Raw genomic sequence first — 25701 nt, 5'->3', positions numbered from 1 at the left:
TTGCCTGCGGTCGCCTACTCTTCTACTTGTGTTTTTTATTCTCGGTTCAATCATGGGTTGATGTGTTTCATGGGGGTTGCATACAAGGGGCTGCATTCCAGGATTGGTGTTGATGCTTGATGCTTTGCATTTACGTTCGGTGGTTGTCTGTATCTATCTCTTTCTTGCTGTCCGTTCCCTTCTGCTGTGGCTATTGCTTGGTCTCTGAGGGATGGACTGGACCTAGGTCTGACTGGCTACCTAGGTAGCTTGGTACGTTTTCTATTATAGTAAGTAGGGTTAGTAAGCTGGTTAGCAGCTCTTATCCACAATTTACATAGGAATGGAATGCTTGATGAATTACTCGGAATTTAACACGTATTAAGGACTGTAGTGGTATCATATAGCCTGTAACTTAGTGTTCTTCTACTGTCCACTGCCAAGATAGGATGACTGACACTGTCAACTCCCAACCGTTGAGGCAGTCCTGGTCCTCCAGGCTGTCAGGTCATACCACCGCGGACCTTCCCAAAATGCCTCGGCCCATTTGCTTCACCCCTCATCGGCACCGGAACAAGCCAAACCCCCGGCGGAGAAGCCACCGCCCCCCTCTTCGACCAATAACTCTGAGTGGCAACCCACCGAGCGCCCCGACACGGCACATTAAGACCGGCAGAATCGGACAAAAGGAACTTGGAGCTGAAAGTTGGAGGAGTACATCAACTACGCCGCATATACCAGCACGCGACCCCAGTTCACTTTCTCAACAATCAACCATCTACGCCGTAGATATCAGTCCATCTGCGACCGAGTCTGAGGTTTACGCTGTAGCTTGTGTAGTATATCGAAACTACCTAGCCAAGCGGTGTACACTGTACAGTCCTGTTGTTACGCCTCGGGACCTCGGAATCATTCCCTCCCTGATGCTCGGGACTACGCTGCATATACCAGCACAGCTTACATAGGGTCGGTGGTATAAAGTCTGAGAAATACCGGGCAGTCTGCGGGAATAATTGTTTATGATCATACTTTGTATAATCTCCTTAGCTACCTACAAACTCAATTTTTTTTTTCCATTTTTTTTGGGGGGAGAGGTACCTGGGGTAGCTTTGCCGTTCAAGCTCCGTTGATCTATCTGTACGGAAGGAAGTAAGTACCATCAACAATTTGGCCCGCCGGAAGGCAAAAAAAAAAAAAAAAGAGATCATTTGCGACGACGTCACAGCACACTGCACTCGCCTTACACAGTACTTTTCCACTACTTCAATCCGACTCCGTTTGCCGCATTCGGGTCTTTGTTATTCTTTTTGGGTGTCAGATTCGCCTCTCTCATCTGACTGATTACTGTTGAAATACCCTGGTCTTTTCTGGACTGGTGGATTGGTGCTGCGGGGAAAATCCACCGAGCTCTCGTACTCTTCTCACTCCCTACTACCAACTCCCCTCAACTCCAACTCTTTTTTCCTTGCTCGGTTGTACAACATCAAACAGAAGCAATGGCTTCGTCAAGAACACCCTCGGCTCTCCTCCTCCCCCTCCGCCGGTCAATCCCCTCTTCTGTCTGCGGCTCTCTCTCCCGCCCCATTACGACGGCTACACCAACACTCCCCTTCCCCCTCCCCGTCCTCGCCCGCGCCGCGACCCTCACGCAAACCCACCTCTCCTCGCAACATGGGTTACCACGGAACCAAATCCGACACAGCTCGCACTCCCCGCTGGGCGCGGCGAGCGCGGCCCCGGCCCGGAAGAAGGTGACCCTGCAGACGCTGCGGGGCATGTACAAGCGCGGGGAGCCGATCACGATGCTGACGGCGCATGACTTCCCGTCGGGCCACGTGGCCGAGGCGGCGGGGATGGACGTGGTGCTGGTCGGGGACAGTCTGGCGATGGTGGCGCTGGGGATGGAGGACACGAGCGAGATCGTCATGGAGGAGATGCTGCTGCATTGTCGGAGTGTGGCGCGGGCGGTGAAGGGGGCTTTTACGGTATGTTTTTTACACCCTTACTTTTGTCTAAGGATATGAGGGAGGATGCCGGGAAAGGAGAGAAGTCGGATTTGTGATCTGTGAGCTAATTTCTCTGTGTCTGGGTTAGGTGGCCGATTTGCCGATGGGGTCGTATGAGGTCTCCCCGGAGCAGGCGTTGCAGTCGGCGATCCGCATCGTCAAGGAAGGGCGGGTGCAGGGGGTCAAGATCGAAGGTGGGGAGGAGATGGCGCCGACGATCCGGCGCATCACCCAGGCGGGGATCCCCGTGGTCGGGCACGTCGGGCTCACGCCGCAGCGGCAGCATTCGCTGGGCGGGTTCCGCGTGCAGGGCAAGTCGACGGCGGGCGCGCTGCGGCTGCTGCGCGACGCGCGGGCGGTGCAGGAGGCCGGCGCGTTCATGATGGTCGTCGAGGCGGTGCCCGCGGAGATCGCCGCCATCGTCACTCGGAAGCTGCGCGTGCCCACCATCGGCATCGGCGCCGGCAATGGCTGCTCCGGCCAGGTGCTGGTGCAGATCGACATGACCGGCAACTTCCCGCCGGGCCGCTTCCTCCCCAAGTTCGTCAAGAAGTACGCCGATGTCTGGGCCGAGGCCATCAAGGGCATCGAGCAGTATCGCGACGAGGTCAAGAGCCGCGCGTATCCGTCGGAGGAGTACACCTATGCCATCCCGAAGGAGGAGCTGGCCGAGTTCGAGAGGATCGTCGAAGAGGGTCCGGACAACCAGAAACGTTGATCAATGGGATTCATTGGCGCGGTTCTATTCCCTTACATACCCCGGTGGGATTCCCTGTCGTTTGTTGATGCGCGCAAGTCTACTTTTGTATAGATACCTTTTTCATTTCCATGTTCCCATCATCATCTTCCCATAGGAAATTCTGTTCATAATATCGTCAAGATTATCGTGCCTTTAAGGTCAGTTGACGTGCTGTTAGTCGTGTTGTTCAGCGGGCAAACATGTAAGATAGACATGCAGTACGTACTCCTTCACTCCTTCAACATCAACCTAGACTCCGGATATGTCTGTCATCCAAAAGCCGGAGTCATGGAATACGCAACGATGAGCTGCTCGTCCGTCTTGAAACACTAGAGACGAAACGATAAGAGTTCAAGGGCCGTATCATCGCGACACCCCCGGAAGAACTTACCCGCCATAGCCCCCCAATCCCTTCATCCAACCCCGGCGCAAAGACGCTATTGACATAGCAGAAGACCGAGTCGGTTTCCTTGCAGTCCAGCCGCTTTCGGAGGAAGTTGACGACGGTCTCGAACTTCTGCGAAGCGCTGACCTTGAAGACCCGGGTTTTGAGAATCGGGGCCGAGGGGAGAGGTTGAAATCGCACCGTGACTGCGGGATGGTTGATTAGTTAGTGCGATAAGTTCTACGGAAGGCAAAAGGTGGGCGATGGGCGATTTGGCTTGTGGAACCGATCGATCGGATCGGTGACCGCTGATCATTGCAAAGTAGATTTCACGGATTGGGGGGTTGGGGAAGCTGAGGCGTGATGCTTGCTAGATGGGCAAATACGACGAGCACTGTACTTGCCTTTGCCCTTGTCTACGGCTTCGGCATCCGCCAATGCTTGATGCGCATCACGGGGCAGACCGGTCAACACCACGGAGGCGGATAGGTTCATCGGTAGATCGGCGCCATGCTTGTCGTCGGGGATGGGGGTATGTTGCGCAGTGGATGCGGAGGAGTCAGATGATTGCGTGCGCTTGGCTGGTCTGTGAGGGAGGCTGGTTTGATCGGGGTTGGGGGAGTTGCGGGCGGAGGGGCCGTGGGGGGAGGGGGAGTCCATGTTGATTTCGTGGAGGTGGATTGAGAAAATATCCCCCTCTGTGTCCTGCGAGATAGCACTCCAAGGTGTGGCGATAGGCTTCCCTAGAAGAGGAGTATATGATGACGGGTGGTGGTGGTGGTGGTGGTGGTGGTGGTGGTGATATTGATATCTAGTTCAATTATTTGCATAACTTACCTTAATAGATTGCGTTTGTCGAGGCAGAGCAGATGACAGCGAGCCCAGTTGACACCTAAGGCCGAAACCCATCCGTATGCTCCTGATCTTGGGCCAATGATAAGCAGGATTGCCGGCTTAAAGTTGGGTTTATGTGGATTGGGAAGGGTTAGGCCTTGGGCCACTGTGCAGATGCCAGGATGTGCAGTAGACAAGCTGGCGGGCTGAAAAATGAGGAATTGTAATTGTAATTGTTCTAGTGTAGCATGGCGTAGATGTACGGAGTACGGAGTACGGAGTGCAGTACAATGATTCCATGGAACTGGGAAAGGGAACCCCGCGCCTGACCGCCTCCTAACAGTGACTGAGTGACTGCCGGGCCTGACCCGTCAAAACTAGACTACGGTTCCGTCACCTCATCTCCATCCATCTTTCGCTCCCTCCTCTTGTACTACTTCTACTTCTACTTCTACTTCTACTTCTACTTCCCTTTCTCCTCCCGCTTCCTCTTCTTTTATTCTCTCATACTCTCTTTCTTTCTCAACCTCCTTGACTCTCTGCACAATTCAGCTCCCTCTACCTCTAACTCGCTATTCGCGTTCTCTGCAACCAGATTCAATAATTCAGCGCCTTGGCCCTTTACATCTGCCCTATCGCTACCCAGATTCGCCCCGCTCATTGCTTCCCCGCTTCGACCTGGGGAAGACCTCAACCTCCAACACCGACATTTTTCGTCGCTTGATTTTACTGAGACCCGGTTTCGTTCCCCCCCATCCTGAAACGATTACCCACGAGATTTTCAAATCCCCCAATCCGTCAACATGAGCAGCCCTAAGCGGAGAATCGAGACCGATGTGAGTATCCTCCTTCCGTACCTGTCACGAGAGTGGCGGAAATGCTGACCGTGGTGTTCTTTGACAGGTTATGAAGTATGCTACGCCATAAGTGCCTCGCGATCGCATGATAGCTAACTAATGGGCCACAGGATGTATGCGCCCCGGTTTACGCCGTCCCTTGTACCTACTACGCCGATGGAGATGGGATTCGCGAAGACATTCGAGCGGGATGGAATACATAGGCATCATGCTGATGGACAAATAGGTTGATGAGTGACTATGAGGTGACTCTGGTCAATGATAACAGTACGCTGCTGCCCTTCTGGACCATGCTGCCTTGCATTTGCTAACAATCGATTTAGTGTACGTCTCATTGCCCACGGGTTCGCAGTCGAGATTCGTGACTTATTAATCTACCACCAGGCAAGAATTCTACGTCCGCTTCAAGGGCCCTGAGGAGAGTGAGTGGTCTCGCATTCCACGGTTCAATCCAAGTCGAGTTTGTTAACCAAGTTCAAGCTCCGTTCGCTGGTGGCCACTGGAAGATTCACGTCGAACTCCCCGATCAATACCCATACAAGAGCCCCAGCATCGGGTTTGTCAACCGGATCTTTCACCCGAACATCGATGAGCTGTATGTACCGTTATTTGCCAACCGTCCGATTTTCCCCATAACCTGCCCCAACTCACCTTTGGTTTCTCCCCACTCAGCTCCGGCTCCGTCTGCCTCGACGTCATCAACCAGACCTGGTCCCCCATGTACGACATGATCAACATCTTCGAGGTCTTCCTCCCTCAGCTCCTCCGCTACCCCAACCCGTCCGACCCTCTCAACGGCGAAGCAGCAGCCATGCTCATGCGCGAGCCCAAGACCTACGACGCTAAAGTGAAAGGTAAGGGGATATATTCCTCCATCCCCAGTCAGACTCGCAAACATACTAACCCGTATTCAACAGAGTATGTCGCCAAGTACGCCAGCAAAGACGCCGTCGACGACGCCGGCGAAGACACCGAGTCGGAAGACGAGCTGAGCTCGGCCGGAAGCTATGAATCCGGTGGCGAGGAGCCGGCCGGTACGATGGATGATGTCTAGAGGTACTGTACCAATCGTCCGCTTTCCTCCTTCGCAACCATGCCCTTGCATCTAGACTGATTTCAGTCACCTTTTTTTTTTCCCCGAACTTTCTCTGCTCCTGATTTGGACATTATACTCCCATCTATATCGCATTGGCATTGTCTCATCCTTTTACTTCTCCGCCTCTTATCTTCTCCTTGCCCTCTCGCGATTTGCGATTTATTTTTATTATCTTATCAAGTGAGATCATGCCGGTGTCAGGCTGGAAGGCGTTCCATGGCGGAGTTTCTCTTTTTTGTTTTCCCTTTCTGCTGAAGTCCACTGGTGCAATTGAAATTTCTTTGTTCCTCGTCATGAGGATGTTGTTGGGAACGCTGTAGGATGGGTTGGAGCTGGTTTGTGAAGGCGCTCAGCTTAGGTATACTATTACCCACCTACCTACCAGTGACGGCCCATCTGTCTCTATCCTTCCCTACACTCCGTGTTCTCTCGAGATAATACAGAAAGTTCCAAACCTCATGGATTTGTATAATAAAAACCAAGATTGTCATGCCTATTGGTACAGTCTATTGCACAGTGGCACAAACAACAACTATCTATGTCATAGATCTCAATTGAGATGGTATCGGAGTGCGCGCCTCAGGCCGAAGTAGCCGGGGCAACAATCTTGCTACATAGAAACCGGGCAGGAAAAACAGCTCATGCGTCCATCACACCACAGAGAGACCAAAGTCGAGAGGAAGATGACAACCACAGAACAGAAAAAAAGAAATCCGACATTTAAAGAGAGGAATGAAATGAAGAGGAAGGACACAGGCTAAGCCAGGGTATTATGAAAGGGGGGGAAAGGAAAGATGACCAACATGGGAATCTACCATCAGAAGATGACGGCAAAGAAGAAGAAAGTTAGATATGAAGGCTCCAAAGAAGGGGGGCAAGAGAACGGAAGATCAGAAAGATTGACAATAAAACGCCCGTCGTCGTCCGGCGACCCATGAAAAATGCAAGATGAGTTTGAGGATGCGTATGAGGAAGGCAGAGAGAGAGAGGGGGTATTATCGACCGATGAGGAAAAGTGTCTTTGGCGACCCTCGTTTTGGAGTCAAGCTGCTTATGTCGTTTTCAGCAACAGCTCGCAAAGAGCTGGCGCAGTGTTGCTCGTTCGCTGTTACTGCTCTTCAGCTCAGAAACACGTCCGTGCGCTTCTGCTCCTCCTCCCCTGCCTTTCCCCGCCCCAGTTTGGGTTTACTTTTGATCAATTCTTTTCTCCGAGGTTTAGGTCACTTTCAACACCCCAAAGACATCCCTCGACGCGTCCTCATCCGTGCTCGAACCGGGTCGCGACCGGTTCTTGCGCGTGTTGATCACCACCTCCCCCCAATGCTTCGGGACCGTCCCGCCGGGTTTCGGCGATGCGGCGGATCGGCGCGGCGCGCGCGGGGGGGTCGTGTCCGTTTTCGTGACCTTGACGGGCGGAGGGGCTTCGGAGGTCGAGGTGGAGGGGGCGACAACGGTACTGGGGAGGGTCGCATGCGGTTGAAGATGGGGCTGGGGTTGGATCGACCAGATGTCGATGACGGAGCTGTAGATTTCCAGTAAGTCATTCAGATTCGCTCGCTCGCTCGCTCGCTTGCACCAATACAAATGTAGTAGGGAAAGCTGTGGGTTGCGCTTACTCCGAGGCTCTTTGGCAGATGGCTTCTAATGCTTCTCGTTCGCGCTTCAGGTAGCCCGGATCCGGGTGATTGCCGGGGCTGGCGTTGTTGAGGGATCCGTAGCCGTAGCCGGGTTGGTTGTAAATGTCTTCTTCGAGGAGGCGGGAGGATTCGCCCTATGAGTGTTGCAGTTTGAGTTAGCGGGGGTTTATGTTGTTTTGAAAAGAAGAAGGGTTTGCGCGGCGAGCTTTCGGCGCAATGTCTGGCTAAGGAGAAGACATGGAGTGGGGGGGGGGGGGGTATGGGAAACGTACATCTTGGCTTTCTGGGGGACTACGCCCCAGACATGAGGCGCAAATACCCATTGTGATTGTTTATGGTTGGTTGGCTATGGTGATGATGTATTCTAGTCAAGGCGAGAGGAAAGTATCTTGTTTCTGGATGTGGTGTGACGTTGGCTGGGGATGTGAGATAACACGGATTGAAACTGGGCGATAAAGCGAGCTGGAAAACGAGAGACGGTCTCAATTCAAAAGAAGGTTGGTTGGCGGAGTGCAATGTACAGGAGCGCACCAGGCGGTGATACTGAAGGTGAAGGAGGGGTTGTGTGTGGGTGGTGGTGGTGGTGGTGGATGAAGCTGGTGGTGTGGTGGTTGTACAAGTCGAGATAGTGAGGCGTCCGTGGGTGGAGCAAGTTATCCGGGAACCTCATGAATGCCACGGGCTGGCGCTCTTCCTTCTATGCCTAATCCGTCCGACACATGTGGCCCGTGCGTGGCGCTAGCGCTCCATCCAGCCACTATACAGTAAGTTACTAGGTACACAGTAGCAGCACAGTGAATACTCCCTCCTCAAAATAAGAGTGCTAGGTAGGTAGAGGGATGTAGATGTAACTGTACCAGTAGTAATTGATGCAAACCAAGGTACTCTAATAGCCAACACAAGATTGGAGGCAGAGCTCCAGTCCAATCAATTCCTGAAATCAACAATCAATTGAACAAGCGCGATGCATACAGCCAATGCTCCGGGGCCGTGGCCGCACCAGAAAACCACTGGTGGAAATAAAGCTGTCCGCGGCCGACGACCGACAATTTTCATTTCCACCGCCAACCCGCCCACCAGGCAACCGGCAACGAGTCACCGTCACCACCAGCCCGCAGCGCAGATAAACAAACAGATCTATAACGCGATCGATTCTCCTTCTAAAGAAAGCATTGGCTTGCTTATTTCTCTTATCCGACTGGTGACCACTTCCCGAAACCGACACCATGTTTGACCTGCCCATGGCAAAACGGTATGCCGATGTCACGACTTGCGGTTCTTCAGTGCCCTCCCATCCACAATCCCACTAACAGAGCTCCCGTATTAGCGTTCGACGCGATGAGCTACTCTCCAGAGACTCAGAATCTCCTCCCGCATCGCCGCCCGCGGAATCCGCGCTTCCAGATGTCCAGCAGCGCCTTGGGGCATTGCTCGATCTCGACGCCCTGATCGCACCCGCATACGCCGCCCCTGAATCCACCCAACCACAGGACAACGAGCACAACGCGGATGAAGAGGAGCAAGAATTCGAATTCCGGTTGTTCAGTGCTCCTGCCCCGGCGACAGCCACGAAACCCTTGGCTGGTGCGACGTCGGACGGCAAGGACGCAAACGAGAACAAGGTGACGGACCCCGCCGCTGCGGCGGGGGTGGCGCAGAAACTACGAATCCGGGTCCGGTCTCCATCTCCTGGGGCTGGAGGTCTTGAGGATGGTCGCTTGGTGAACCCCTTCCGTGGATATGGGCACTTCTTCACCGCGCCGGGGTCGATGACGGGGGGAAAGGCGGACAGCCAGGAGGAGGAGATCCTCAGAGCTAAGAGGCAGCAATTTGAGGAGGTGGCAGTATCTGGGCTGCAGATGCTGGGGTTCGCTCAGGTGCCGTGGGTAAGTATCCAACCTCTTTTCTCTTGAGCGCTGTGGCGTGGGGACCACGCTTGCTAACTGTGCTTCTCGAAGCCTGGTTGTTATCTTCCCTGGAAAGTGGTTCATCTGAAGGGTGATAAGACGGCGAAGGGATCAAAGAGTGCAGGTGATATCGACAGCCAGCCGACGACTTGTGTGGTCGATCCGCCCGAGAGGGTCCCGGTTTCGAGCAAAAAGCCCGGAAAGAAGCGGCGCATTCAGCTGCGGAAACGCCGTTCGGCCAAGGATGAAGCGAAGAAGCGGCAGGAGGAGGAAGAGAAACGTAAAGCGGAGAAACGCAACCGCAAGAATCGCGAGCAGAAGCTCAAGCGGAGACAAAAGGCCAGAGAACAAAAGGCCGCTGCAGCAGCTGCCGCCGCTGCCGCTGGCACCGCCGAAGGTCAAGCTGCACAGCCTGCTGGGGTGGAGGACGGTGCTTCCTCGGATGGAGGAAGTGACTGAGGCCTTTCGAAAGTGTATTATGTCTCCCATTCATTCTTAGCCTATGATACCCGTGCCGATATCATGTTCCAACAATTATCTTCTTCTACGGATTTTACACCTCTACTGCGACTGACTAAATCGGCACATGTCGGTCTATTTTGAGTTCGGTTCAGACGATTAAAACGGTATGGAAGGATGCCAAGCTAACAGAAACAAGATAGGGTATTTTGAGAAGATGGTATCGGCCACAGAGCACAAGGAAAATCGGTAGCAGTCAATGCTGGGTATGAGATGCAAGGTATTAAGGAATTCAAGGGTAAAAGAATGGAAGATGCGTGGAGATCACGACGCATCGCTCATCGCCATGAGTTCGGTCACTTGGACTCTTCGGCTAGACGCAGGCTGTTAGTCAAGGCCTCGTTGTCGGGTTATGGCTGGCTTACCCTTTGCTTGTCCAACAGTCTCGGCAGGCTTGTCAGCAGCAGCTTCAGCAGCAGCCTCGGCCTTCTTCTCCGCGGCGTGGTCCTCCGCCACGGTTTCTGCGGGTGCGCCCGTGTTCAGTTCTAGAACCGGAGCAGTTGAGGATGTCACAGGCTCAGTAGGCTCCGGCTTCGCGCCCTCAGCGGGAGTCTCAGCGGGGACATCTGGTATCATTAGCCATCAGCGCTCCCATAAGTCATTCATAATCTCTTTACGCACCAGCCTGGGGCTCCGCAGCAGCAACATCAGCAGCAGGAGTGGCTTCGGGGTTTTCTTGGTCGGTCTTCTTCTTCTTGAAGATAGACTTGAGCTTGGTCTTCAGCTTAGCAATGAAAGCCGGCGCTGCATTCTACGTTAGCTAACCTTCTTCTCATCAGTTCAGATTAAATAGGCAATGGCACTAACCCATTATGAATAATATGGAAATATTAGGTAGAAGTAACTGATGGTAGAAGAGAAGCGAGTAGTTGAAGCCTGGCAGGTCACCGGCTAAAGATCACGACGATGAAGTTGTTGAGGACGTGGTTAAAAGAGTGACTGAGGTTAGAGAACAGAGAACAAAGAACAAAGCAGACAATGATTTCGCATCTCCCAGTAGGTATTTGTATTCCACGTGACGGGGGCACGGTCCTGATGGTGATGATCGCTTGCCTGTCCACTCCGTAATTTGCCTAGCTATTGCTGCCTCCTTTCTTTTTCTTTTTCATTAGCACCACCACGTCCCTTTTGACTCCTTTTTTTTCTCTCTGCAAGCTTCATTTTCCACCGTCATGACCCCGCAGGCGCCTGTTTCAGGTCCACCGTGCCCATCAGGGGAGAATAAAAGGGAAAAGATTTGACATGGACCAATTGACTAAACTTGGTAGTGCTCCGTTTGAAAGTCGAGCTGGTGGACGACTCCGAATGGTTCGAGAACGGACGAAGAGTCACCCCATCATCTATCTATTGACAACGAACCAGTCGATCTGGGCCCGACTATTCTCTTTCTGCCATGGTGGCTTCCTTTGCACCGTTGGTGTAGGTCCATTGGTAAACTAGATAATTCCTAAATCGCCCGTCCCAGCTTGTTGTTGACCGGAGATGAGTTGTTGCGATTTCGGGAAACCCTAACTCTCGCCCCCCCCCATCGCCTATACTCCCTAACCTCCTAAACTGCTGGTCCAAACGGGAACACGACTTTCAATTCAGGGGGGGAATACAAAGCTCTAACCTGTCAGAAAACTTTTTTTTAAATGCTGCTCGAAGGATCTGACGACTTAGTAAACCGATGATGATAGAAGCAAATGAGCTACTGATCCACTATTACTTAAAGGAAGGTCCTGATAATACGCTTATTCGAAGCTATTTGAGCCAAACCACTTGCTCTGGTGGGGTCATCTATATGAAGTCACGGAAATTGCCCTAAACATGGATTCAACTTGACCACAGCCAGGTTTGCAATGCAAGCCTGCCTCTTGACCTGGTAGATTTTTACAGCGGTGCGAAGCGAAAGGGAAAAAAAAAGATAAAATTCCCCAGGGTCCATTTGAGGCCCCTCCAATCTTTTACTTTTCATCTATCGCAGTCGTTTCATTTCGGGCTGGCTGCGTAAGATGCATCTTGGGCCGTCCAACTGGCAAGGGTCCGTCTCATGAGGAGATCGCTTAATGGCTCTGCGAGAAGCGTTGAAATCTTGTTTCATTCGATGTCTGTGCTGCCATTCGGTTCAAGATCGCGCTGTCCTCACACTTGGTTTCTTTTCAAGGCCTTCTCAACACCCTGAGGTCATCAAGTCATCTATTGGATCACCAGTGACTAGGTAGTGACGGCTGGCATGGGTGCTGGATTGATAGGTCTAACCATCTAGTCCATAAATAGGCTATGCGCGAGAGCGATGGCCAACTCCGTTCATTTCGTCAGGGGTAAGAGGCTCCGGGTGCAAGTAGCTTAGGGCTTTCGGCAACAGAAGAAAACTCATGACTAAACAGGTCTCAATGATTGATGATCAGGACAGGGGTAGAAGGCTACCATGCGAAAAATCCCTCGGACATCATGGATGATATCTCTAAAGTCTGGGAATTATGCTCTTATCTCTGGAGTGAAGAAAGTTCTCAATTCATTTACTTGTTGTTGTTTGGTGAACGGAAACAAAATGAAAGATGGCTGACTAACTCTGCCGCCTTGCCGCGCGGGAGATAAGGTATCGTCATCCTTGCACTCTATCTGGAGTACATACCTCCCAACTTCCCGCGCTGTCAGATGTCGCGGTACAGTGAATCGACCTCGATACTAATATAGAGATGTCCCCTGGTCAATCCGCAGCAGATATCCCGTCCACAAGGCCGGTATCGGAGCAGACCCCTCTTCTTGGGGACCAAAGGCAAGATGATCTCAATCAGCCGGGTGACTCTCCGGTTCCGTTAGCCGATGAACCCACCACCAGGGAGCTGATCCTGGTGATGGGAAGTGTCTGGGTTGGCGTCTTTCTTGCTGCCTTGGGTACGTGAATTTCTCTTCAATTTCTCTGCCACTTCCCTAGCTTACCGTAACTAGATACCACGATTGTCGCAACGTTGAGCGCTCCGATCTCCTCGTCCTTCCACTCCTTGTCCCTGCTATCGTGGCTGGCCACGTCCTACCTGATATCCAATGCCGCCTTCCAGCCGCTGAGCGGTCGACTGACGGATATATTCTCTCGTCGGGCAGGGCTGGTATTCTCGAATGTCTTCTTCGCCGCGGGGACGCTGATGTGTGGACTCGCCAAAAGCGAAGGTGCTATCATAGCGGGTCGTGTCATTGCGGGCATTGGAGGAGGTGGTCTGACCGCCATCTCGACCATCATCAATTCGGACTTGGTTCCGCTCCGGAAGCGAGGAATCTGGCAGGGCATTGGTAACATTTGCTACGGTGCTGGAAGTGGTCTGGGTGGTGTCTTTGGCGGATGGATCAACGACACGCTGGGCTGGCGGTGGGCTTTCCTGATCCAAGTGCCCTTCATTGTGGTGTCGGGCATTCTGGTGACTGTCATGGTAAAAGTGCCAGTCAAGGACACCGACGATGCCAAACTGAAACGGGTCGACTTCCTCGGAGCGGTGACCTTGGTCACCACACTTGTCTTGTTTCTGCTCGGACTCAACACGGGTGGGAACCAACTGCCATGGACGCACCCGCTCATCCTGGTCTCGCTGCCGCTAGCCGCCGTGTCCTTTGCCCTCTTTCTCTATATCGAGGCCAAGATTGCGTCGGAGCCGGTCATCCCAGTCCGGCTTCTTCTTGACCGGACGGTCTTTTCCGCCTGCTTGACCAATTGGTTCGGCACCATGACCGTCTTCGGGCTTTTGTTCTACCTGCCCTTGTTCTTCCAGGTCCAGGGCCTCTCCGCTACCGCCGCCGGCGTGCGGTTGATTCCGCAAGCCATTGGAACGTCCATTGGTTCGCTGGGGGCTGGCGTTCTCATGCGCTCCACCGGGCGCTACAAGGTGTTTGTCCGCATCACCCTGACTCTTCTGGTCATCGCTTCCATCCTGATCAGCACGTTGTCGCTCACGACTCCGGCATGGCTTCCTTTTATCTACTTCTTTCTGATGGGCACGGCTTACGGCAGTATGCTGACTCTTACCCTGGTGGCACTGATCTCTGCCGTGGACCACGAACATCATGCCGTTATCACCTCTGCATCTTACGCCTTTCGCAGCACAGGTAGCACGATTGGCATTACAGTGGCCTCCGCCGTCTTCCAGAACATTCTGAAGTCGGGGCTCTGGAGACGATTTGGCGATCGGGAAGATGCGGGAGAGCTGATCTCGAAGATCCGAGACAGTCTGGATGAGATCCACCGTCTCCCCGCGGATTGGGTCCCAGGGGTCTTGGATGCGTACATTGACTCCCTACGGGCGGTATTCCTTACACTGCTCGGATTGGCGGTGCTGGGAGCGTTGGTCAGCATGGGCATGCGGGAGCATAAGTTGCACTCGAATCTCTCTCGCCGTGAGGATTAGAGTTGGGATGAATGGTAGTCGAGGGGTAGACTCTACACTACAAGCTATACAAAGTATGTACTTAGTAGAAGAGCAGTAGAAGGGCAGTAGAAGGGTAGAATGAAAGAATGGAAAAGACCACCTAATGAATACATCATCGGGATTGGGTGGCCTGAGGCCCCACATTTCCCATTTGTCCCTCCATGATTAATGGTTCCATTTCTCATGCATGGCCGGTCAGTGAGTGGCACACTGACTCGACTCTCCGCTCTTTCTTCACTCCCCTTAGTTTGGTTATGACAGTCCCTCTTTTTTTTTTAATTCCCTTACTTCCTCACAGTACTACTCTCTCATCACCCTGAGATCATCCACCGTCTTTACACATACCTATAAACCTGGTGGCGTGCAGCAAACGGAAAGACGTGGCGACGACTGCCCTACCCCTACCGCAATCCCGCCCAAGCTTCCCTTCATCTGCGAATTTACGTATTATTCTGCAAGTCCCGCGCTCTCTCGCCCAACACACCGCTTAGTTCCTCTGATCAGACCACCAGTCGTTCAACACGTGCGGTTGCTTCGAGGTCCGCCTCTTGACTGCACTGTACATGGCTTGCACTCGGTAGTTCAACATTATTCGTCTGGGAGGAGAACGGCTTTCTTGGGTTGCAATCAAATTCACTGCCAGACAGTCCACTCTCTGCCACTGCTACTGCTACAGACTCCCTCTTTATCCTTACCGCCCTATTCTCCACTTCCTTTCAAACGCGAGGATTGCACTGGTTGCGATTCGTATCCTTGACCGTGACAGGTACAAAAAAAAAACTTGACCAGGGAGTTGGTATTTGCTTTAGTGACGATCCCTGCCGGCAAGCCTTGGTCTTAACGGTTCTGTTTTAGCTTGGACGACTCTCGGGGGAGACTCACTCAGCTATAATACCGCGCGCAAGGCCCCATACCACCCACACACCATCCCCGGCCCGATCGAACAACTCTCCTTTGTGACACCCTTTCCCCTGCTCCTTGTTGAAATCGGATTGTTATGGCAGTCGGGGTCGGGACGAGCATCTCCACGACATCGACGGTTGCAAGTGTGGTTTCGAAAGCTGCTTGGTCCTCGGAAATGGAGGTGGATTCTGCGAGGAGCGAGGAAATGGTCACTGCGCATACAAGTATGGTCGGATCCTGCATAGATAATGAAATGAAAGATCTCGCTGGCCCTTCGACCCGCCGTCGAAAACGTTTACTCCTCTCCACTGATAGCGCATTCGTCGACAACGTACTCCCCTCCTTGGTGCGGAACCCGGACATTGAACTACGATTGATCACCGACGAGCCTTCGGCGCTGCTCTCGAGCGCCAGCAAGGTCCCGCATTACATGGATACGGTGGATAGCCAGACCTTCGAGAAGAAAACGGGCGCGCGGAAATGGTTGAAGGCCAAGGCGGCGGAGCTGTGCGACTGGGCGGATATGCTCCTGGTCGCGCCGATCGATGCGGGAGCGCTGGGTTCCATGCTGTCGGGCTTGACCAACACCCTCACGCTGGCCCTGCTCCGGGGCTGGATGTCGTCGAAACCCGTGGTGCTCATCCCCGGCATGACCGTGTCGGAATGGAGCCACCCGCTCAGCAAACGGCAGCTCTGGGAGGTGCGGCAATATTGGTCCTGGATCAAGGTCGTCACGCCGGTGCTGTGGAAGCCCGGGGATACGGAAGAATTGGTACAATTGCCCTGGGATGGATTGAAGGTTCTCCACGACACGATTGAACAGACCCTGAAACTATCTTTCTCGGAAACACATCCTGCTTCCGGCCAGCCGTCAGATCATTCGAGCGGACCGCCAGAAACGACGCAGACGGGGGATGTGCCCTCAGCCATGTCGCGACACCTGCTATATCGCCTGAATAAGACCGAACATGGCCCGCGCTCATTACCGATGGAGCTCTGGTTGAATATCTTCGAGGACCAGCTACACGACTGGGAGATCGCCAAGGCCGTGGGCATCCCCACGAACCTCCCCGTGCCCAAAGAATGGCAGAACCACCTGCTGAAAATGTCCACACCGGCCTCGCTCGAATACACCATCCTGCGAGGATCCTTCGCAGCGATTAAGAAGCGCATCGACAGCCTCCCGCGCTGGAAACCCCTCTCCGATCTCTCCCTTCACCTCATCTTCAAATTCTCCCGAACCGACATCCTCTCCTACCTCATTGAGAAACAGCATGACCTCCTCTGGACGACCTCTCTCCTCAGCGTCCTCCCCTACCGTGCCTCGGCCATCTACGGCAACCCCAACCTCCTGACGTGGTGGCGCGACGCCCCCGACCTCCCGAACAAAGACTACACCACCGACGCGATGGACGGCGCCTCGCGGGCCGGCTTCGTCAACGTGCTGGAGTGGTGGCGCACCTCCGGCCTGGAACTGCGGTACACGGAGCGCGCCCTCGAGGCCGCCAGCGCCGAGGGCCAAGTCGCCGTGCTGGACTGGTGGAAGCGCGCCTCCTCCGCCCCCCTTGCGACTTCCTCACACCCCGTCCTCGCCAGTGGCCGCCGCACCCGCATCCCGCTGAAGGTCGGCAAATCCGTGCTCCTGGCCGCCCAGTCTGGCCGCACCGCCTCCCTGGCCTGGTGGGACGCCTCGGGGATCCCCTACACGCACGGGGAGTCGGTCGCCCGCATCGCCAGCACCCACGGCCACGTGCACGTCCTGGAATTCTGGCACCGGCTCAAGGGCGCCAAGATGATCTTCGACAGCCAGGTCCTGGTCGGCCCCACCAAGAACGGCCACGACGCCGTCCTGGAGTGGTGGCGCCGCAGCGGCCTGCGCGTCGAGTTCAAGACCTGCGACATCGAGGAGGCCCTCGAGGACGCCGACCCCGTCTCCGGCGCCGAGCAGCGCGTGCGCACCTGGTGGGCGCGCAACGGGTTGAACCTCGGCGTGGGCACGAGTGAGTGGATGAAGACGAAGGTGCTCTAGCCCCGATCTCCTCCTCCGGCCTATCATCAATCTCCTCCCACACCGTTGCAAATATATCCATACAGCTCTATCCTCAACCACCCGGTATCACAGGAGCCATCACAGGGCTGGGAATCCGCTCACAAAAATGGACCACCCGATGACTTGCTTCAAACCCCACTTGCTATTACCCCTACCCCGTTTATTCATAATACCCTCTTCACACCCTATTGCTTCTCCCTTCCTCAACCGTATCATACTTTTTTGCTTGGCGTTCCGAGTGATTGTTTATTACCTATATAGACTGGCCTTTATCACGATGATGACCAACCAACCAACCAACCAACTCAACCTGGGAAATACCTTTTGTGCGTGCTTCCTTTCCATAATCTTTATTTTCTCTTAAATATTACATACCATTCCCTTGAAATAACACTGGGGGGAGCTGGGTTTGTTCTAGCAGGGTGTCGGTGTCGGTGTCGGATTTGAAGTCAGCACCACTTTCAATTTTGTGATCCGTAACATAGTCTTGCATACTTGAAAACGCACTGCATCTAACTTATATGGGTAACGTGATATGTAGGAATTCCTTTCGATCAATTGTTATTGTAGGAATATTCTTTTTCTCGAAAACTTCTATCTCCTGAGATCAAAGATCGAAAATCGGTGTGGGGATTGGGTGGAAGAAGGGTAAGGTAACAGGGGCATTTCTTCCCCAAGTCTCAAGAAAGAAATCAGGCGAGACGGCCATCTCAAGGCGTTGTTTGAACAAGATAGAGTATAATAAAAATAGCATTCGAGTCATGAACAAGTTGAATCGCACAAGGAAATAAAAAACGGGGGTGCAGAAAAGGCCATGGAATCTGAGCGCCATCGGAAAGGACAAAACGCAACGCCGTCCTGTCTTTGATAAACACACATTCACATAAACAAACACGTAAGAATTCAAACTTCCTTCCTGCAACGGGTGTTAGTCATGTTTTCGAGGGCGTAAGCAAATCCAGAGTTGTATGTGTGTACATACCAGGTAGGTTCACTTCTCTCATGCGCAGGGGTCCGGATCTCATTTCGGTCCCCAAATGGATTGTTCTCGTCGTCGTCCTCATCAGTCTCGGACTCGCTATCACTGTACGTCTTGCGTCTCGATGAGGAGGAAGGCATGGATAAGCTGAGCGGCCGGGGCGGACGCGGAGGCTTAGGCGGGTTGACAGTCAACCCGGCGAAGGACTCCGGGAGGTCGTCGCGGTCAGGGGTCCAGCCGCTCTCAATCACGTCTTGGTCGCTGTCACTGTCGTAGTCAACGCTCTTGTCCAGGACCTCGAAGGCCATCAATGCCGTGACGAGCTCCTCGTTGGCATGGATTAGGCTGCCTAGGTACTCCTCACTTTCGACGTGCTGGATGTACCGCAGGATCTGGCGCCGGAGCGTCTTGCAGGTCTCAAACCGGTTGAGGACCTCTGCATCTTCGCTGACCCGGTGTGTCTCGCGGTTGACCAATTTGAGCGCGTTGAGAAGGTTCGTACTGGCGACCGAGGAGGACGCCAGCGTCTGCAAAATCTCCGGCTTCTCTTTGTCCAGGCTGAAACTGCGGCTGAGCGTCCTCTTCTCCTTCTTCTCCTTGCGCGAGGAGCGGCTGGATGTGTGCTTATGTTTCGGTCCGCTGAGGACGGTCGCGGGCCCGTTGCCGGCGGAGACCGACACCGTATGTCCCATTACGGGCTCGTCGGATGTGGCCGAGTCGCGTAGCACTTTGGCCTTCGCCTGGGTAGCCGGCTGCTTGCGTTTGGGCAGCTGGCGATAGAGCGCCGTCACCCGCTCCATGCCGGGGGTGTCCTTGTATGATGCGGCCCATTGTCCGAACAACTGCTTGCATTTCTGTTTGACCAGGGGATCAGAGACTGGGTCGGTGGCAGCGATGCGCAACCGTTCCAGCAAGGGCTCGTCCGCAAATTCGCGCAGGAACCGATCGCCGGTGTTCTGTATCAAGAAGTCGAGGATCGTAAGGGCTCGTAGCTGGCGATGGAGATTGCCATACTTGCTGCAGGATGCGTTAGTGAATTGGAGGGGGAAAGGCTGGCTTGACTGACAGCTTCTTGCGCAGCGCACGACTGGCTTCCCGCGGTCCACTAGCTTGTATGCGGATAGCTTCGATCAGGTCGACAATTCCGCTGGAGTCTTCGACATCGTATTGTTCGCTAGTGAGTACTTCGATTTGCACCGTCACGGCGGTGTATGGCTTCTATGAGAGTAGCAAGGTGATCAGCACTTGAGGTGGACTGATGAATGGTCCGGCGTTCAGTAAAATTTAACAAAGCAAAGACGACTGTTTAAGTGCTGGTCTGATGTCCGGACGACAGCCGCATTGGCCCGTCGCGTGGATCTAAGATAGACTTACCGAGGAGTGAAACATGATGTTTAAGAATGTGTCTAAGAGCAAATGCGGCCGTTAAGAAGTCGTGTGGTTTGCGAGGGTACTGCGGACCGGTAACTCGGTAGCGAGTACTTTCACATGCGCAAAGACAGGGTCGCAAACTATGGTTGAGAGGGATGAGGTGATTTTGAGGCGGAGACCCTTGATGTACACCTATAATGCTATTGTAGAGTCGTTATGCAGATCCCAATTCGGATGGACCAGGGAATATTAAGGAGAAGCGCAAGAAAGCCGAAAGCCGCAGAGCGGTGACGTGTAGACACTAGACAGTGAGTGTCTGGGGTGCAGCACTCAGCCCAACCCGCAGATAAGGGTGGAGTGTGTTACTGATTTGAATTTCGGATGGAAGATCGATCCCAAAGCAAAGATGCACGCACGCACGAGAGGGGAGAGAACTGGCGAAGGAACACCGAATGAGCGCCTCCAACGTCATGCGGTGGATGTGTGGTTCGATAAACAACATAGACTCGAGAAGAGAGAGTGCCAGTGTCAGTTGCACTTCCAATCTCGTGACTGATTCGTAGTGCCCCTCGCCAGTTGCCCCATTGGGTCTAGTGCGGGGAAAGAGACAATGCAATCAAATTTGAGTGCCTTATTATTGCCTGATCTCTGCCTGGGGCTCCTCTTTCCGATGCCGCGCAGACCCAATTACGTACTCACTGCCCCATTCCTGGATAAAGGAGAGGAGGGGCATTTCCACCTCCATCATGGATCTCTGTTGAAACAGCTACCACATAGAAATTCATTCACAAGAATCACAACCCACACACGTAGAGGAGGAATTGAAGCAATTGACCATCTACAGAAAGTCACTTACTCAGTAATTATCCCCCAGTTGACCCCCTCTGGCTTGAGTTTGGAACTTGGAATGGGTCTTCGGTCTCCGAATTCGGCAGATCCTAGCTCCATCCGCAAACCGCGACTCTCCATCTTCTCCCGTCTCGTCGTCTGCTCCACTCTACTACTTGGAGTCAGCATCATCTTAAAAGCCCGCCACCATCTACTCTCTCCTCTTCTCCCCCACTTCTATTCCTCCTCCTCCTCCATCCCTCATACCCAACCCGCGACCATGGCCTACCAACAAGAACGCTTCATCGCCGAACTCGCCGTTCAGCGCGCAACTCTCCTCACCCAGAAGGTCTTCAACGAGAAGGCCAAGGGAACCGTGTCCAAGGATGACAAGTCTCCCGTCACCATCGGCGACTTCGGAGCTCAGGCTCTGATCATCCAGGCCATCCGCAAGAACTTCCCCAACGATGAGATTGTCGCCGAGGAGGAGGCCAGCACGCTCCGCGAGGACAAGGCGCTGAGCGCCGAGATCTGGAGACTCGTCAAGGACATCAAGTTGGAGGACAGCGAGAGCGACAACCTTCTGGGCGGCGCCTTGCCGAGCGAGGAAGCGATGCTGGACATCATCGATGAGGGCAAGAGCGCTGGGGGCGCCAAGGGTCGCGTCTGGGCCCTGGATCCCATCGACGGCACCAAGGGCTTCCTGCGCGGCGGCCAGTACGCCGTCTGCCTGGGCCTGATCGAGGACGGTGATGTCAAGGTTGGAGCCATCGGCTGCCCCAACCTCCCCGTCAACGACTCCGAGACTTTGTCCGCCGGCATCGGTGCGGAGCAGACCAGCGGCGCCGGCAACGGGGTCCTTTTCTCCGCCATCCAGGGTGTCGGAGCCATCAGCAGACCCCTGACCAACGCCGGTCTCGCCGAGAGCAAGTCGATCTCCATGCGCCCCGTGCCTGACATCGCCCAGGCCGTTTTCTGCGAGGGTGTCGAAGCTGCCCACTCCGCCCAGGGTGACAACGCCGCCGTCGCCGAGCGTCTGGGCATCACCGCCCCCAGTGTGCGTCTGGATTCCCAGGCCAAGTACTGCTCCATCGCCAGAGGAGCCGGTGACATCTACCTGCGCCTGCCGGTGAAGAAGGACTACCAGGAGAAGATCTGGGATCACGCTGCGGGAGACCTGATCGTCCGCGAGGCGGGTGGTCAAGTGACTGATATCCACGGTCAGAGATTGGACTTCAGCAAGGGCCGGACCTTGGCTGCCAACAAGGGTGTTGTCGCCGCCCCCGCGGCCATCCACGACCAGGTCATCGACGCCGTGAAGGTCGTTCTGAAGTTGTAGAAAAAAAAAAAGAGGTTACGAATTTCCTGTTATGCATAGATTGTGATTTTTTTTTCATGTTGGCTGCATAAACTGTCAAGCTATATCCACGCTAGATGCGTCTAAAAGTACACAAATTTCAAAATACCAGTCGCGAACCCAGAGAACCATGCTCCGATATACATATACAGAAAGAAAAGGAAAAGAAAAATCTCCCAAAGGTATAAATGACCCCCCCGATCACCGAATCTTCTTGGCCTTCAATCTGACGGTCTCTCCGTTGATGAAGATACCCTTGCCCTTGTAGGGCTCGGGCTTGCGCCATTCGCGGATCTCGGCCGCGAACTGCGTCACGACTTCCTTGTTGACACTCTCGAGCAGGATACGGGTCGGCTGGGGTGTGCTGGCCTTGACTCCCCACGGGACGGGGAGCTCAATCGGGTGGGAGTATCCGACCTTCAGGGAGACGAACTTTTGGCCCTTAAATTGGGACTTGACGGTGGTCGCCTGAGACTCGATCGTGGCTCTGTAACCGACACCGACCATACTCAGGATACAGATGTGACCTTCCGACACTCCCAGGACGTAGTTTTGTAGATGCGAGCGCATGGTTCCTGATTTTGTCATCGACCAGTCAGTTGGACCACTCAAAGACCCGCGGAGAAGGGATTTCCGGGGTAGAAGAGGTTTGTTCACATACCCCACATGGCACGCTGGTGTTTGATCTCCCGGTCCTGAACGGAGAGAGTGGCCTTCCGGAGGGCTTCATCGTGTTCGACGTTGACGAAAGGGGGGACTTTCAGAGTCATTTTACCTAGCAATCACTTCTTGTTAGATATACCATGAGAGTTGTTTCCTCGCCGGGGAAGTTCCGAAAGACTAGGACTCACCCAGAGGGCCCGACACCTCAATTGCAACCTTGGGAGCTTCCTCAGCACCTCCTCTCACGGAGACAACCGGGAGATCGATGAACTTGAGAGACACCTCCGGGGGAATGGTAATCGGGGCACTGCCCTTCCGCGATTGTGTCGGGGAAGTGGTTGAGAAAGGTTGTGTCCGGAGAGGGAGCGCGAAGGCTGAAGCGGGACGAGCAGACGCAGCGCCTGTTCTCAGGGAGCTCCGCGCAAACTGCCGGAGGCAGCTCTGGGGTAGAAGATTCGACATGGCGGCGTGGGTTGCGACTGGTGTTTTGATTGACTAGTCTGGGATTCTTTTGATGCGGACGGATTTTGTCCGGAGATCCTGTCTTCCTAATGCGGTTAGTGTAGATCACGTGAGAGAGTGTATAGATCGGGGATGGGTGAGGTCTCTCTACAGCTTCTACTTCGGTTCTGCACTCGTGATGAAATGATGTTGGAGCTGTGTGGTAAGCCTCACGGGTCTTTTCTCCGCTGAACTGAGGTTGACTTATGGGCTAGCCCAGAGAATGGGGATAACCTCACCTTCCCGCTTCACACCTGTCCTACTTCCTCGTTCCACTCGCTTACCTTATGAGTGTCAACTCGATGAATCTGCTACATTGTGCCTCAATTGGCCTAAGTCCTACAGATTCTGAATCTCTCTACATTCTATACTGCATTACTATAGTCTTTATTTACTCCATACTTCTCCCTGGTACAATCTTACGGACCCTCGACCTCGACACTAATATCCACCATGAAACTGCTGACTGCATTGTCCTTCGTCACTATCATGTTTCAGCATATCATTATAGTGGTGCTCATATTTATCTTTAGTCTCGACAGTCTTGTGGAAGCAGTGCTTCCGGAAAATGGTACGTCTCTATGTGGCCACTCTCACGGCAATCGCTAACGATGCAAGCAGCTCTCGCAGGGAACGACAATCGTGCTATGGACGAGATCGACCTTACATCTCTCCTTACTCCCAGAGTGCCGAAGCAAAAGCCTATTATACAAGAAGCTCTCCTTCTCATCGATTCAATGAAGCTCGCCCCATCCTGCAGCCGGCTGGCGGTATCAGAGCTCGTCTCTTCTTGTCAGGTAATCGGGGGTCGGTCCGAGAAACAGGACACGGATGTATACCTGGACCTAGAGCTCGTGCGCTCGCTTTATGCAGCCCGTCTTGCCATTTGTGAGCTTCGAGAAGCTAAGGCAGCAGCGCCAGACACGTGTTCCTCATTGGTGATTGTGCCGCCGCAGAAAAGAGGCAGGTTCGGATTTATTTTCGGGGATAGAATCCGCTTCAGTGCTCCGGAGCTCATTCAGAAGCCGCAGTTGGAGTCTTGCCTTCAGTCGCTGGAGACCCGGCCGCAGTGGTGGACTTCCTACAGCAACAGTCGGCAGAATGCTGTGGTTATATGCCAGGCGGCCAGGGATGAGACTGAGAAGGCGGAGCTTTTGGAGCTTTATCGATCTATACTAAATAGCTCTGCCGAGCTGGAGCATGGTCTCCACGAGGCCGTGGAGGTCGCTGCAGCTGACCTTGTCCGTCAGAAAGAATTCATGCAAGCGGTCGGTATCATGAGAAGCAGGATGAGACAGGAACTGGAAGAAACCGATATGCGCTTGAGATCGACGATGGACCGGATTTTGCACGGCCTGTACGCGTATGCCGTCGACTCATTCAAGGAGTCCCTAGGGCCTGCGATCGACACACTGCAGCAAAAGACAGACACCCTCGAATTCGTGAGTCTGCATTTGCTTACATGACTAATACTAAGGTTAATGATATGTCCAGAAACTCCAGACTGTTGCTACCGAAGCTGATAAGCTTGGTCACACACTACACGCTCTACACCAAGAGTCTGCCAAGAGGGACCAGGAATTGGCGGATGCGCAGCAGAGAGAGCTAGAGACCACCAGGGAGACGGCCTTGGCTCACCACGAAAGCGTAGGAGCACTCTGCCAGGATAATTTGGCAAGACTCTTGCAATTTGATGCTTCTCTGGTGAGTATTTGTTACCAAATCCTTTCAGTGAGCTAACTGTAGTAGGACCTGCTCTCGACTCGAATGGTATATATGCTGCAAATCGCGCAGAGCATGAATGAGGTTTGCGACAGCTTCAAAGAAGACGAGAGAACATTACTAATTTTCAAAGCGCATGCCAGGCCTTCAGAAGGCTCTTAATGAGTCCGAAGAACGAACCGAACAGCTGCATCTAGCACAGTTGCGGCAATACGAAGCTCTACAAGAAACATCCCGATTACACCAGCAGCAACAAATTCACTTGACTGGCATGCTGGCTGATCTTGACAGAGCAGCCGTCATAGCTGCGAAAATACTCAAGGCAATTGACCAGATGGGATCTAAGTATGGGCTGGATCTCGTACTGAAAGTGATGGGTGATATAGTCTGGTGCAGCCTCGTGATCTGGAATGTAGTTACAGAGCATTCAAGGGCAGTCGCTGTAATTTGTTCGGCCCCCTATCCTCCGCAGTCTGTATACCGACGTACTAACGGTCTTGATCTCTAGTCAATTATCTGTTTCGGCGTGGACATTGACTCTATTTCATTCGACATCCATCTTAATTATGTGTTTCCTTATTTTTGATATAATGTTCACACACTTGCACGGTGGAACAACCTAGCGGGTGGTATTTCCTTTCTGCGCTGTGGGTGACGGTTGAATATACTCTGGAGTGCACGATAAGCACCCGGGGCCAAGCCGAAGCTTCGTTGAACTTTCTGTATTCAGAATTCGATCCACCGGATCCTTTAGCTTGCTGCATCTCTGATTCTCCTGCCTGTTCCCATCGCCAAGTGCGGTCTTCGGTGAACAAATTCGACTTGCTTGAAAGAAATGACGCATGGACTATGTGATAGACATTGAGGCGGCACTAAATTCGGTAGAAGTGATGGAATGCAAACTGATGACTGGTCTGTTTCTTAGGGAGATGTGTCTCCGTGCCTCGGCTCTCTCCAAGTGCTGTATT

At 53.5% G+C, this 25701-nt stretch overlaps 12 protein-coding genes across 12 annotated transcripts; 7 read left to right on the top strand and 5 right to left on the bottom strand.

Annotated features, from left to right (window-relative positions):
• The first annotated feature begins 2072 nt into the window (after positions 1 to 2072).
• Positions 2073 to 2979, top strand: BO95DRAFT_447511 (3-methyl-2-oxobutanoate hydroxymethyltransferase ECM31). The gene is made up of 2 exons (XM_025587640.1): positions 2073 to 2875; positions 2951 to 2979. The coding sequence occupies exon 1, from the start codon at positions 2089 to 2091 to the stop codon at positions 2701 to 2703; it is 615 nt and encodes a 204-aa protein (XP_025437361.1). The 5' UTR covers positions 2073 to 2088; the 3' UTR covers positions 2704 to 2875; positions 2951 to 2979.
• Positions 2821 to 3855, bottom strand: BO95DRAFT_288046 (ubiquitin-like protein ATG12). Its single transcript, XM_025581699.1, has 4 exons — positions 3514 to 3855; positions 3116 to 3315; positions 2951 to 3053; positions 2821 to 2895 (listed from the first exon to the last, which is right to left on the bottom strand). The coding sequence occupies exons 1-3, from the start codon at positions 3767 to 3769 to the stop codon at positions 2994 to 2996; spliced, it is 516 nt and encodes a 171-aa protein (XP_025437360.1). The 5' UTR covers positions 3770 to 3855; the 3' UTR covers positions 2821 to 2895; positions 2951 to 2993.
• A 1171-nt stretch (positions 3856 to 5026) lies between these two features.
• On the top strand, positions 5027 to 5931 carry BO95DRAFT_447509 (E2 ubiquitin-conjugating protein UBC8). The gene is made up of 5 exons (XM_025587639.1): positions 5027 to 5068; positions 5185 to 5222; positions 5281 to 5395; positions 5473 to 5654; positions 5718 to 5931. The coding sequence occupies exons 1-5, from the start codon at positions 5031 to 5033 to the stop codon at positions 5852 to 5854; spliced, it is 510 nt and encodes a 169-aa protein (XP_025437359.1). The 5' UTR covers positions 5027 to 5030; the 3' UTR covers positions 5855 to 5931.
• A 1180-nt stretch (positions 5932 to 7111) lies between these two features.
• BO95DRAFT_508265 (LAMTOR1/MEH1 family protein) lies at positions 7112 to 8004 on the bottom strand (the record flags this gene model as incomplete). The annotated part of the gene is made up of 3 exons (XM_025591284.1): positions 7806 to 8004; positions 7513 to 7667; positions 7112 to 7418 (listed from the first exon to the last, which is right to left on the bottom strand). The coding sequence occupies exons 1-3, from the start codon at positions 7854 to 7856 to the stop codon at positions 7112 to 7114; spliced, it is 513 nt and encodes a 170-aa protein (XP_025437358.1). The 5' UTR covers positions 7857 to 8004.
• A 755-nt stretch (positions 8005 to 8759) lies between these two features.
• Positions 8760 to 9899, top strand: BO95DRAFT_374617 (DUF2011 domain-containing protein; the record flags this gene model as incomplete). The annotated part of the gene is made up of 3 exons (XM_025583107.1): positions 8760 to 8785; positions 8861 to 9419; positions 9492 to 9899. The coding sequence occupies 3 exons, from the start codon at positions 8760 to 8762 to the stop codon at positions 9897 to 9899; spliced, it is 993 nt and encodes a 330-aa protein (XP_025437357.1).
• Positions 9900 to 10022: 123 nt separating this feature from the next.
• Positions 10023 to 11252, bottom strand: BO95DRAFT_447506 (uncharacterized protein). Its single transcript, XM_025587638.1, has 4 exons — positions 10767 to 11252; positions 10581 to 10703; positions 10325 to 10525; positions 10023 to 10272 (listed from the first exon to the last, which is right to left on the bottom strand). Exons 1-4 carry the CDS (start codon positions 10768 to 10770, stop codon positions 10256 to 10258), a joined length of 345 nt encoding a protein of 114 aa, XP_025437356.1. The 5' UTR covers positions 10771 to 11252; the 3' UTR covers positions 10023 to 10255.
• A 1330-nt stretch (positions 11253 to 12582) lies between these two features.
• On the top strand, positions 12583 to 14507 carry BO95DRAFT_399537 (MFS multidrug transporter). The gene is made up of 2 exons (XM_025583826.1): positions 12583 to 12839; positions 12894 to 14507. The coding sequence occupies exons 1-2, from the start codon at positions 12641 to 12643 to the stop codon at positions 14336 to 14338; spliced, it is 1644 nt and encodes a 547-aa protein (XP_025437355.1). The 5' UTR covers positions 12583 to 12640; the 3' UTR covers positions 14339 to 14507.
• Positions 14508 to 14950: 443 nt separating this feature from the next.
• Positions 14951 to 17753, top strand: BO95DRAFT_287847 (uncharacterized protein). The gene has a single exon (XM_025581698.1). The coding sequence runs from the start codon at positions 15357 to 15359 to the stop codon at positions 17289 to 17291; it is 1935 nt and encodes a 644-aa protein (XP_025437354.1). The 5' UTR covers positions 14951 to 15356; the 3' UTR covers positions 17292 to 17753.
• Positions 17754 to 17775: 22 nt separating this feature from the next.
• Positions 17776 to 20146, bottom strand: BO95DRAFT_447503 (LSB5 family protein). The gene is made up of 4 exons (XM_025587637.1): positions 19666 to 20146; positions 19358 to 19509; positions 18295 to 19308; positions 17776 to 18228 (listed from the first exon to the last, which is right to left on the bottom strand). The coding sequence occupies exons 1-4, from the start codon at positions 19678 to 19680 to the stop codon at positions 18216 to 18218; spliced, it is 1194 nt and encodes a 397-aa protein (XP_025437353.1). The 5' UTR covers positions 19681 to 20146; the 3' UTR covers positions 17776 to 18215.
• A 270-nt stretch (positions 20147 to 20416) lies between these two features.
• On the top strand, positions 20417 to 21936 carry BO95DRAFT_447502 (3'(2'),5'-bisphosphate nucleotidase). Its single transcript, XM_025587636.1, has one exon. It carries the CDS (start codon positions 20570 to 20572, stop codon positions 21827 to 21829), a length of 1260 nt encoding a protein of 419 aa, XP_025437352.1. The 5' UTR covers positions 20417 to 20569; the 3' UTR covers positions 21830 to 21936.
• BO95DRAFT_447501 (mitochondrial 54S ribosomal protein uL6m) lies at positions 21867 to 23000 on the bottom strand. Its single transcript, XM_025587635.1, has 3 exons — positions 22699 to 23000; positions 22509 to 22622; positions 21867 to 22422 (listed from the first exon to the last, which is right to left on the bottom strand). The coding sequence occupies exons 1-3, from the start codon at positions 22970 to 22972 to the stop codon at positions 22049 to 22051; spliced, it is 762 nt and encodes a 253-aa protein (XP_025437351.1). The 5' UTR covers positions 22973 to 23000; the 3' UTR covers positions 21867 to 22048.
• Positions 23001 to 23658: 658 nt separating this feature from the next.
• BO95DRAFT_423900 (putative nuclear membrane fusion protein Kar5) lies at positions 23659 to 25385 on the top strand (the record flags this gene model as incomplete). The annotated part of the gene is made up of 5 exons (XM_025584649.1): positions 23659 to 24453; positions 24506 to 24715; positions 24761 to 24817; positions 24867 to 25182; positions 25242 to 25385. 5 exons carry the CDS (start codon positions 23659 to 23661, stop codon positions 25268 to 25270), a joined length of 1407 nt encoding a protein of 468 aa, XP_025437350.1. The 3' UTR covers positions 25271 to 25385.
• Between the last annotated feature and the right edge of the window lie 316 nt (positions 25386 to 25701).

Source organism: Aspergillus brunneoviolaceus (assembly GCF_003184695.1).
Source record: "Aspergillus brunneoviolaceus CBS 621.78 unplaced genomic scaffold BO95scaffold_90, whole genome shotgun sequence".
Taxonomy (NCBI): domain Eukaryota; kingdom Fungi; phylum Ascomycota; class Eurotiomycetes; order Eurotiales; family Aspergillaceae; genus Aspergillus; species Aspergillus brunneoviolaceus.
This window is presented reverse-complemented; position numbering and strand designations above follow the sequence as displayed.

Excerpts from the sequence above, each read along its gene's own strand:
- BO95DRAFT_447511 (XM_025587640.1), top strand. The coding sequence starts at position 2,089 with ATGGGGTCGTATGAGGTCTCCCCGGAGCAGGCGTTGCAGTCGGCGATC.
- BO95DRAFT_288046 (XM_025581699.1), bottom strand. The coding sequence starts at position 3,769 with ATGGACTCCCCCTCCCCCCACGGCCCCTCCGCCCGCAACTCCCCCAAC. Across the intron at positions 3,316-3,513 it reads AGCCGTAGACAAGGGCAAAG|TCACGGTGCGATTTCAACCT; the intron begins GCAAGTACAGTG and ends ACCATCCCGCAG. Across the intron at positions 3,054-3,115 it reads GGATTGGGGGGCTATGGCGG|TGTTTCAAGACGGACGAGCA; the intron begins GTAAGTTCTTCC and ends TTTCGTCTCTAG.
- BO95DRAFT_447509 (XM_025587639.1), top strand. The coding sequence starts at position 5,031 with ATGAGTGACTATGAGGTGACTCTGGTCAATGATAACAG. Across the intron at positions 5,069-5,184 it reads ACTCTGGTCAATGATAACAG|GCAAGAATTCTACGTCCGCT; the intron begins TACGCTGCTGCC and ends ATCTACCACCAG. Across the intron at positions 5,396-5,472 it reads CACCCGAACATCGATGAGCT|CTCCGGCTCCGTCTGCCTCG; the intron begins GTATGTACCGTT and ends CTCCCCACTCAG.
- BO95DRAFT_447506 (XM_025587638.1), bottom strand. Across the intron at positions 10,526-10,580 it reads TGCTGCGGAGCCCCAGGCTG|ATGTCCCCGCTGAGACTCCC; the intron begins GTGCGTAAAGAG and ends TAATGATACCAG.
- BO95DRAFT_399537 (XM_025583826.1), top strand. The coding sequence starts at position 12,641 with ATGTCCCCTGGTCAATCCGCAGCAGATATCCCGTCCACAAGGCCGGTA. Across the intron at positions 12,840-12,893 it reads CGTCTTTCTTGCTGCCTTGG|ATACCACGATTGTCGCAACG; the intron begins GTACGTGAATTT and ends TACCGTAACTAG.
- BO95DRAFT_287847 (XM_025581698.1), top strand. The coding sequence starts at position 15,357 with ATGGCAGTCGGGGTCGGGACGAGCATCTCCACGACATCGACGGTTGCA.
- BO95DRAFT_447503 (XM_025587637.1), bottom strand. Across the intron at positions 19,309-19,357 it reads CGTGCGCTGCGCAAGAAGCT|CAAGTATGGCAATCTCCATC; the intron begins GTCAGTCAAGCC and ends CGCATCCTGCAG.
- BO95DRAFT_447502 (XM_025587636.1), top strand. The coding sequence starts at position 20,570 with ATGGGTCTTCGGTCTCCGAATTCGGCAGATCCTAGCTCCATCCGCAAA.
- BO95DRAFT_447501 (XM_025587635.1), bottom strand. The coding sequence starts at position 22,972 with ATGTCGAATCTTCTACCCCAGAGCTGCCTCCGGCAGTTTGCGCGGAGC. Across the intron at positions 22,623-22,698 it reads TGAGGTGTCGGGCCCTCTGG|GTAAAATGACTCTGAAAGTC; the intron begins GTGAGTCCTAGT and ends AGTGATTGCTAG. Across the intron at positions 22,423-22,508 it reads ACACCAGCGTGCCATGTGGG|GAACCATGCGCTCGCATCTA; the intron begins GTATGTGAACAA and ends TGACAAAATCAG.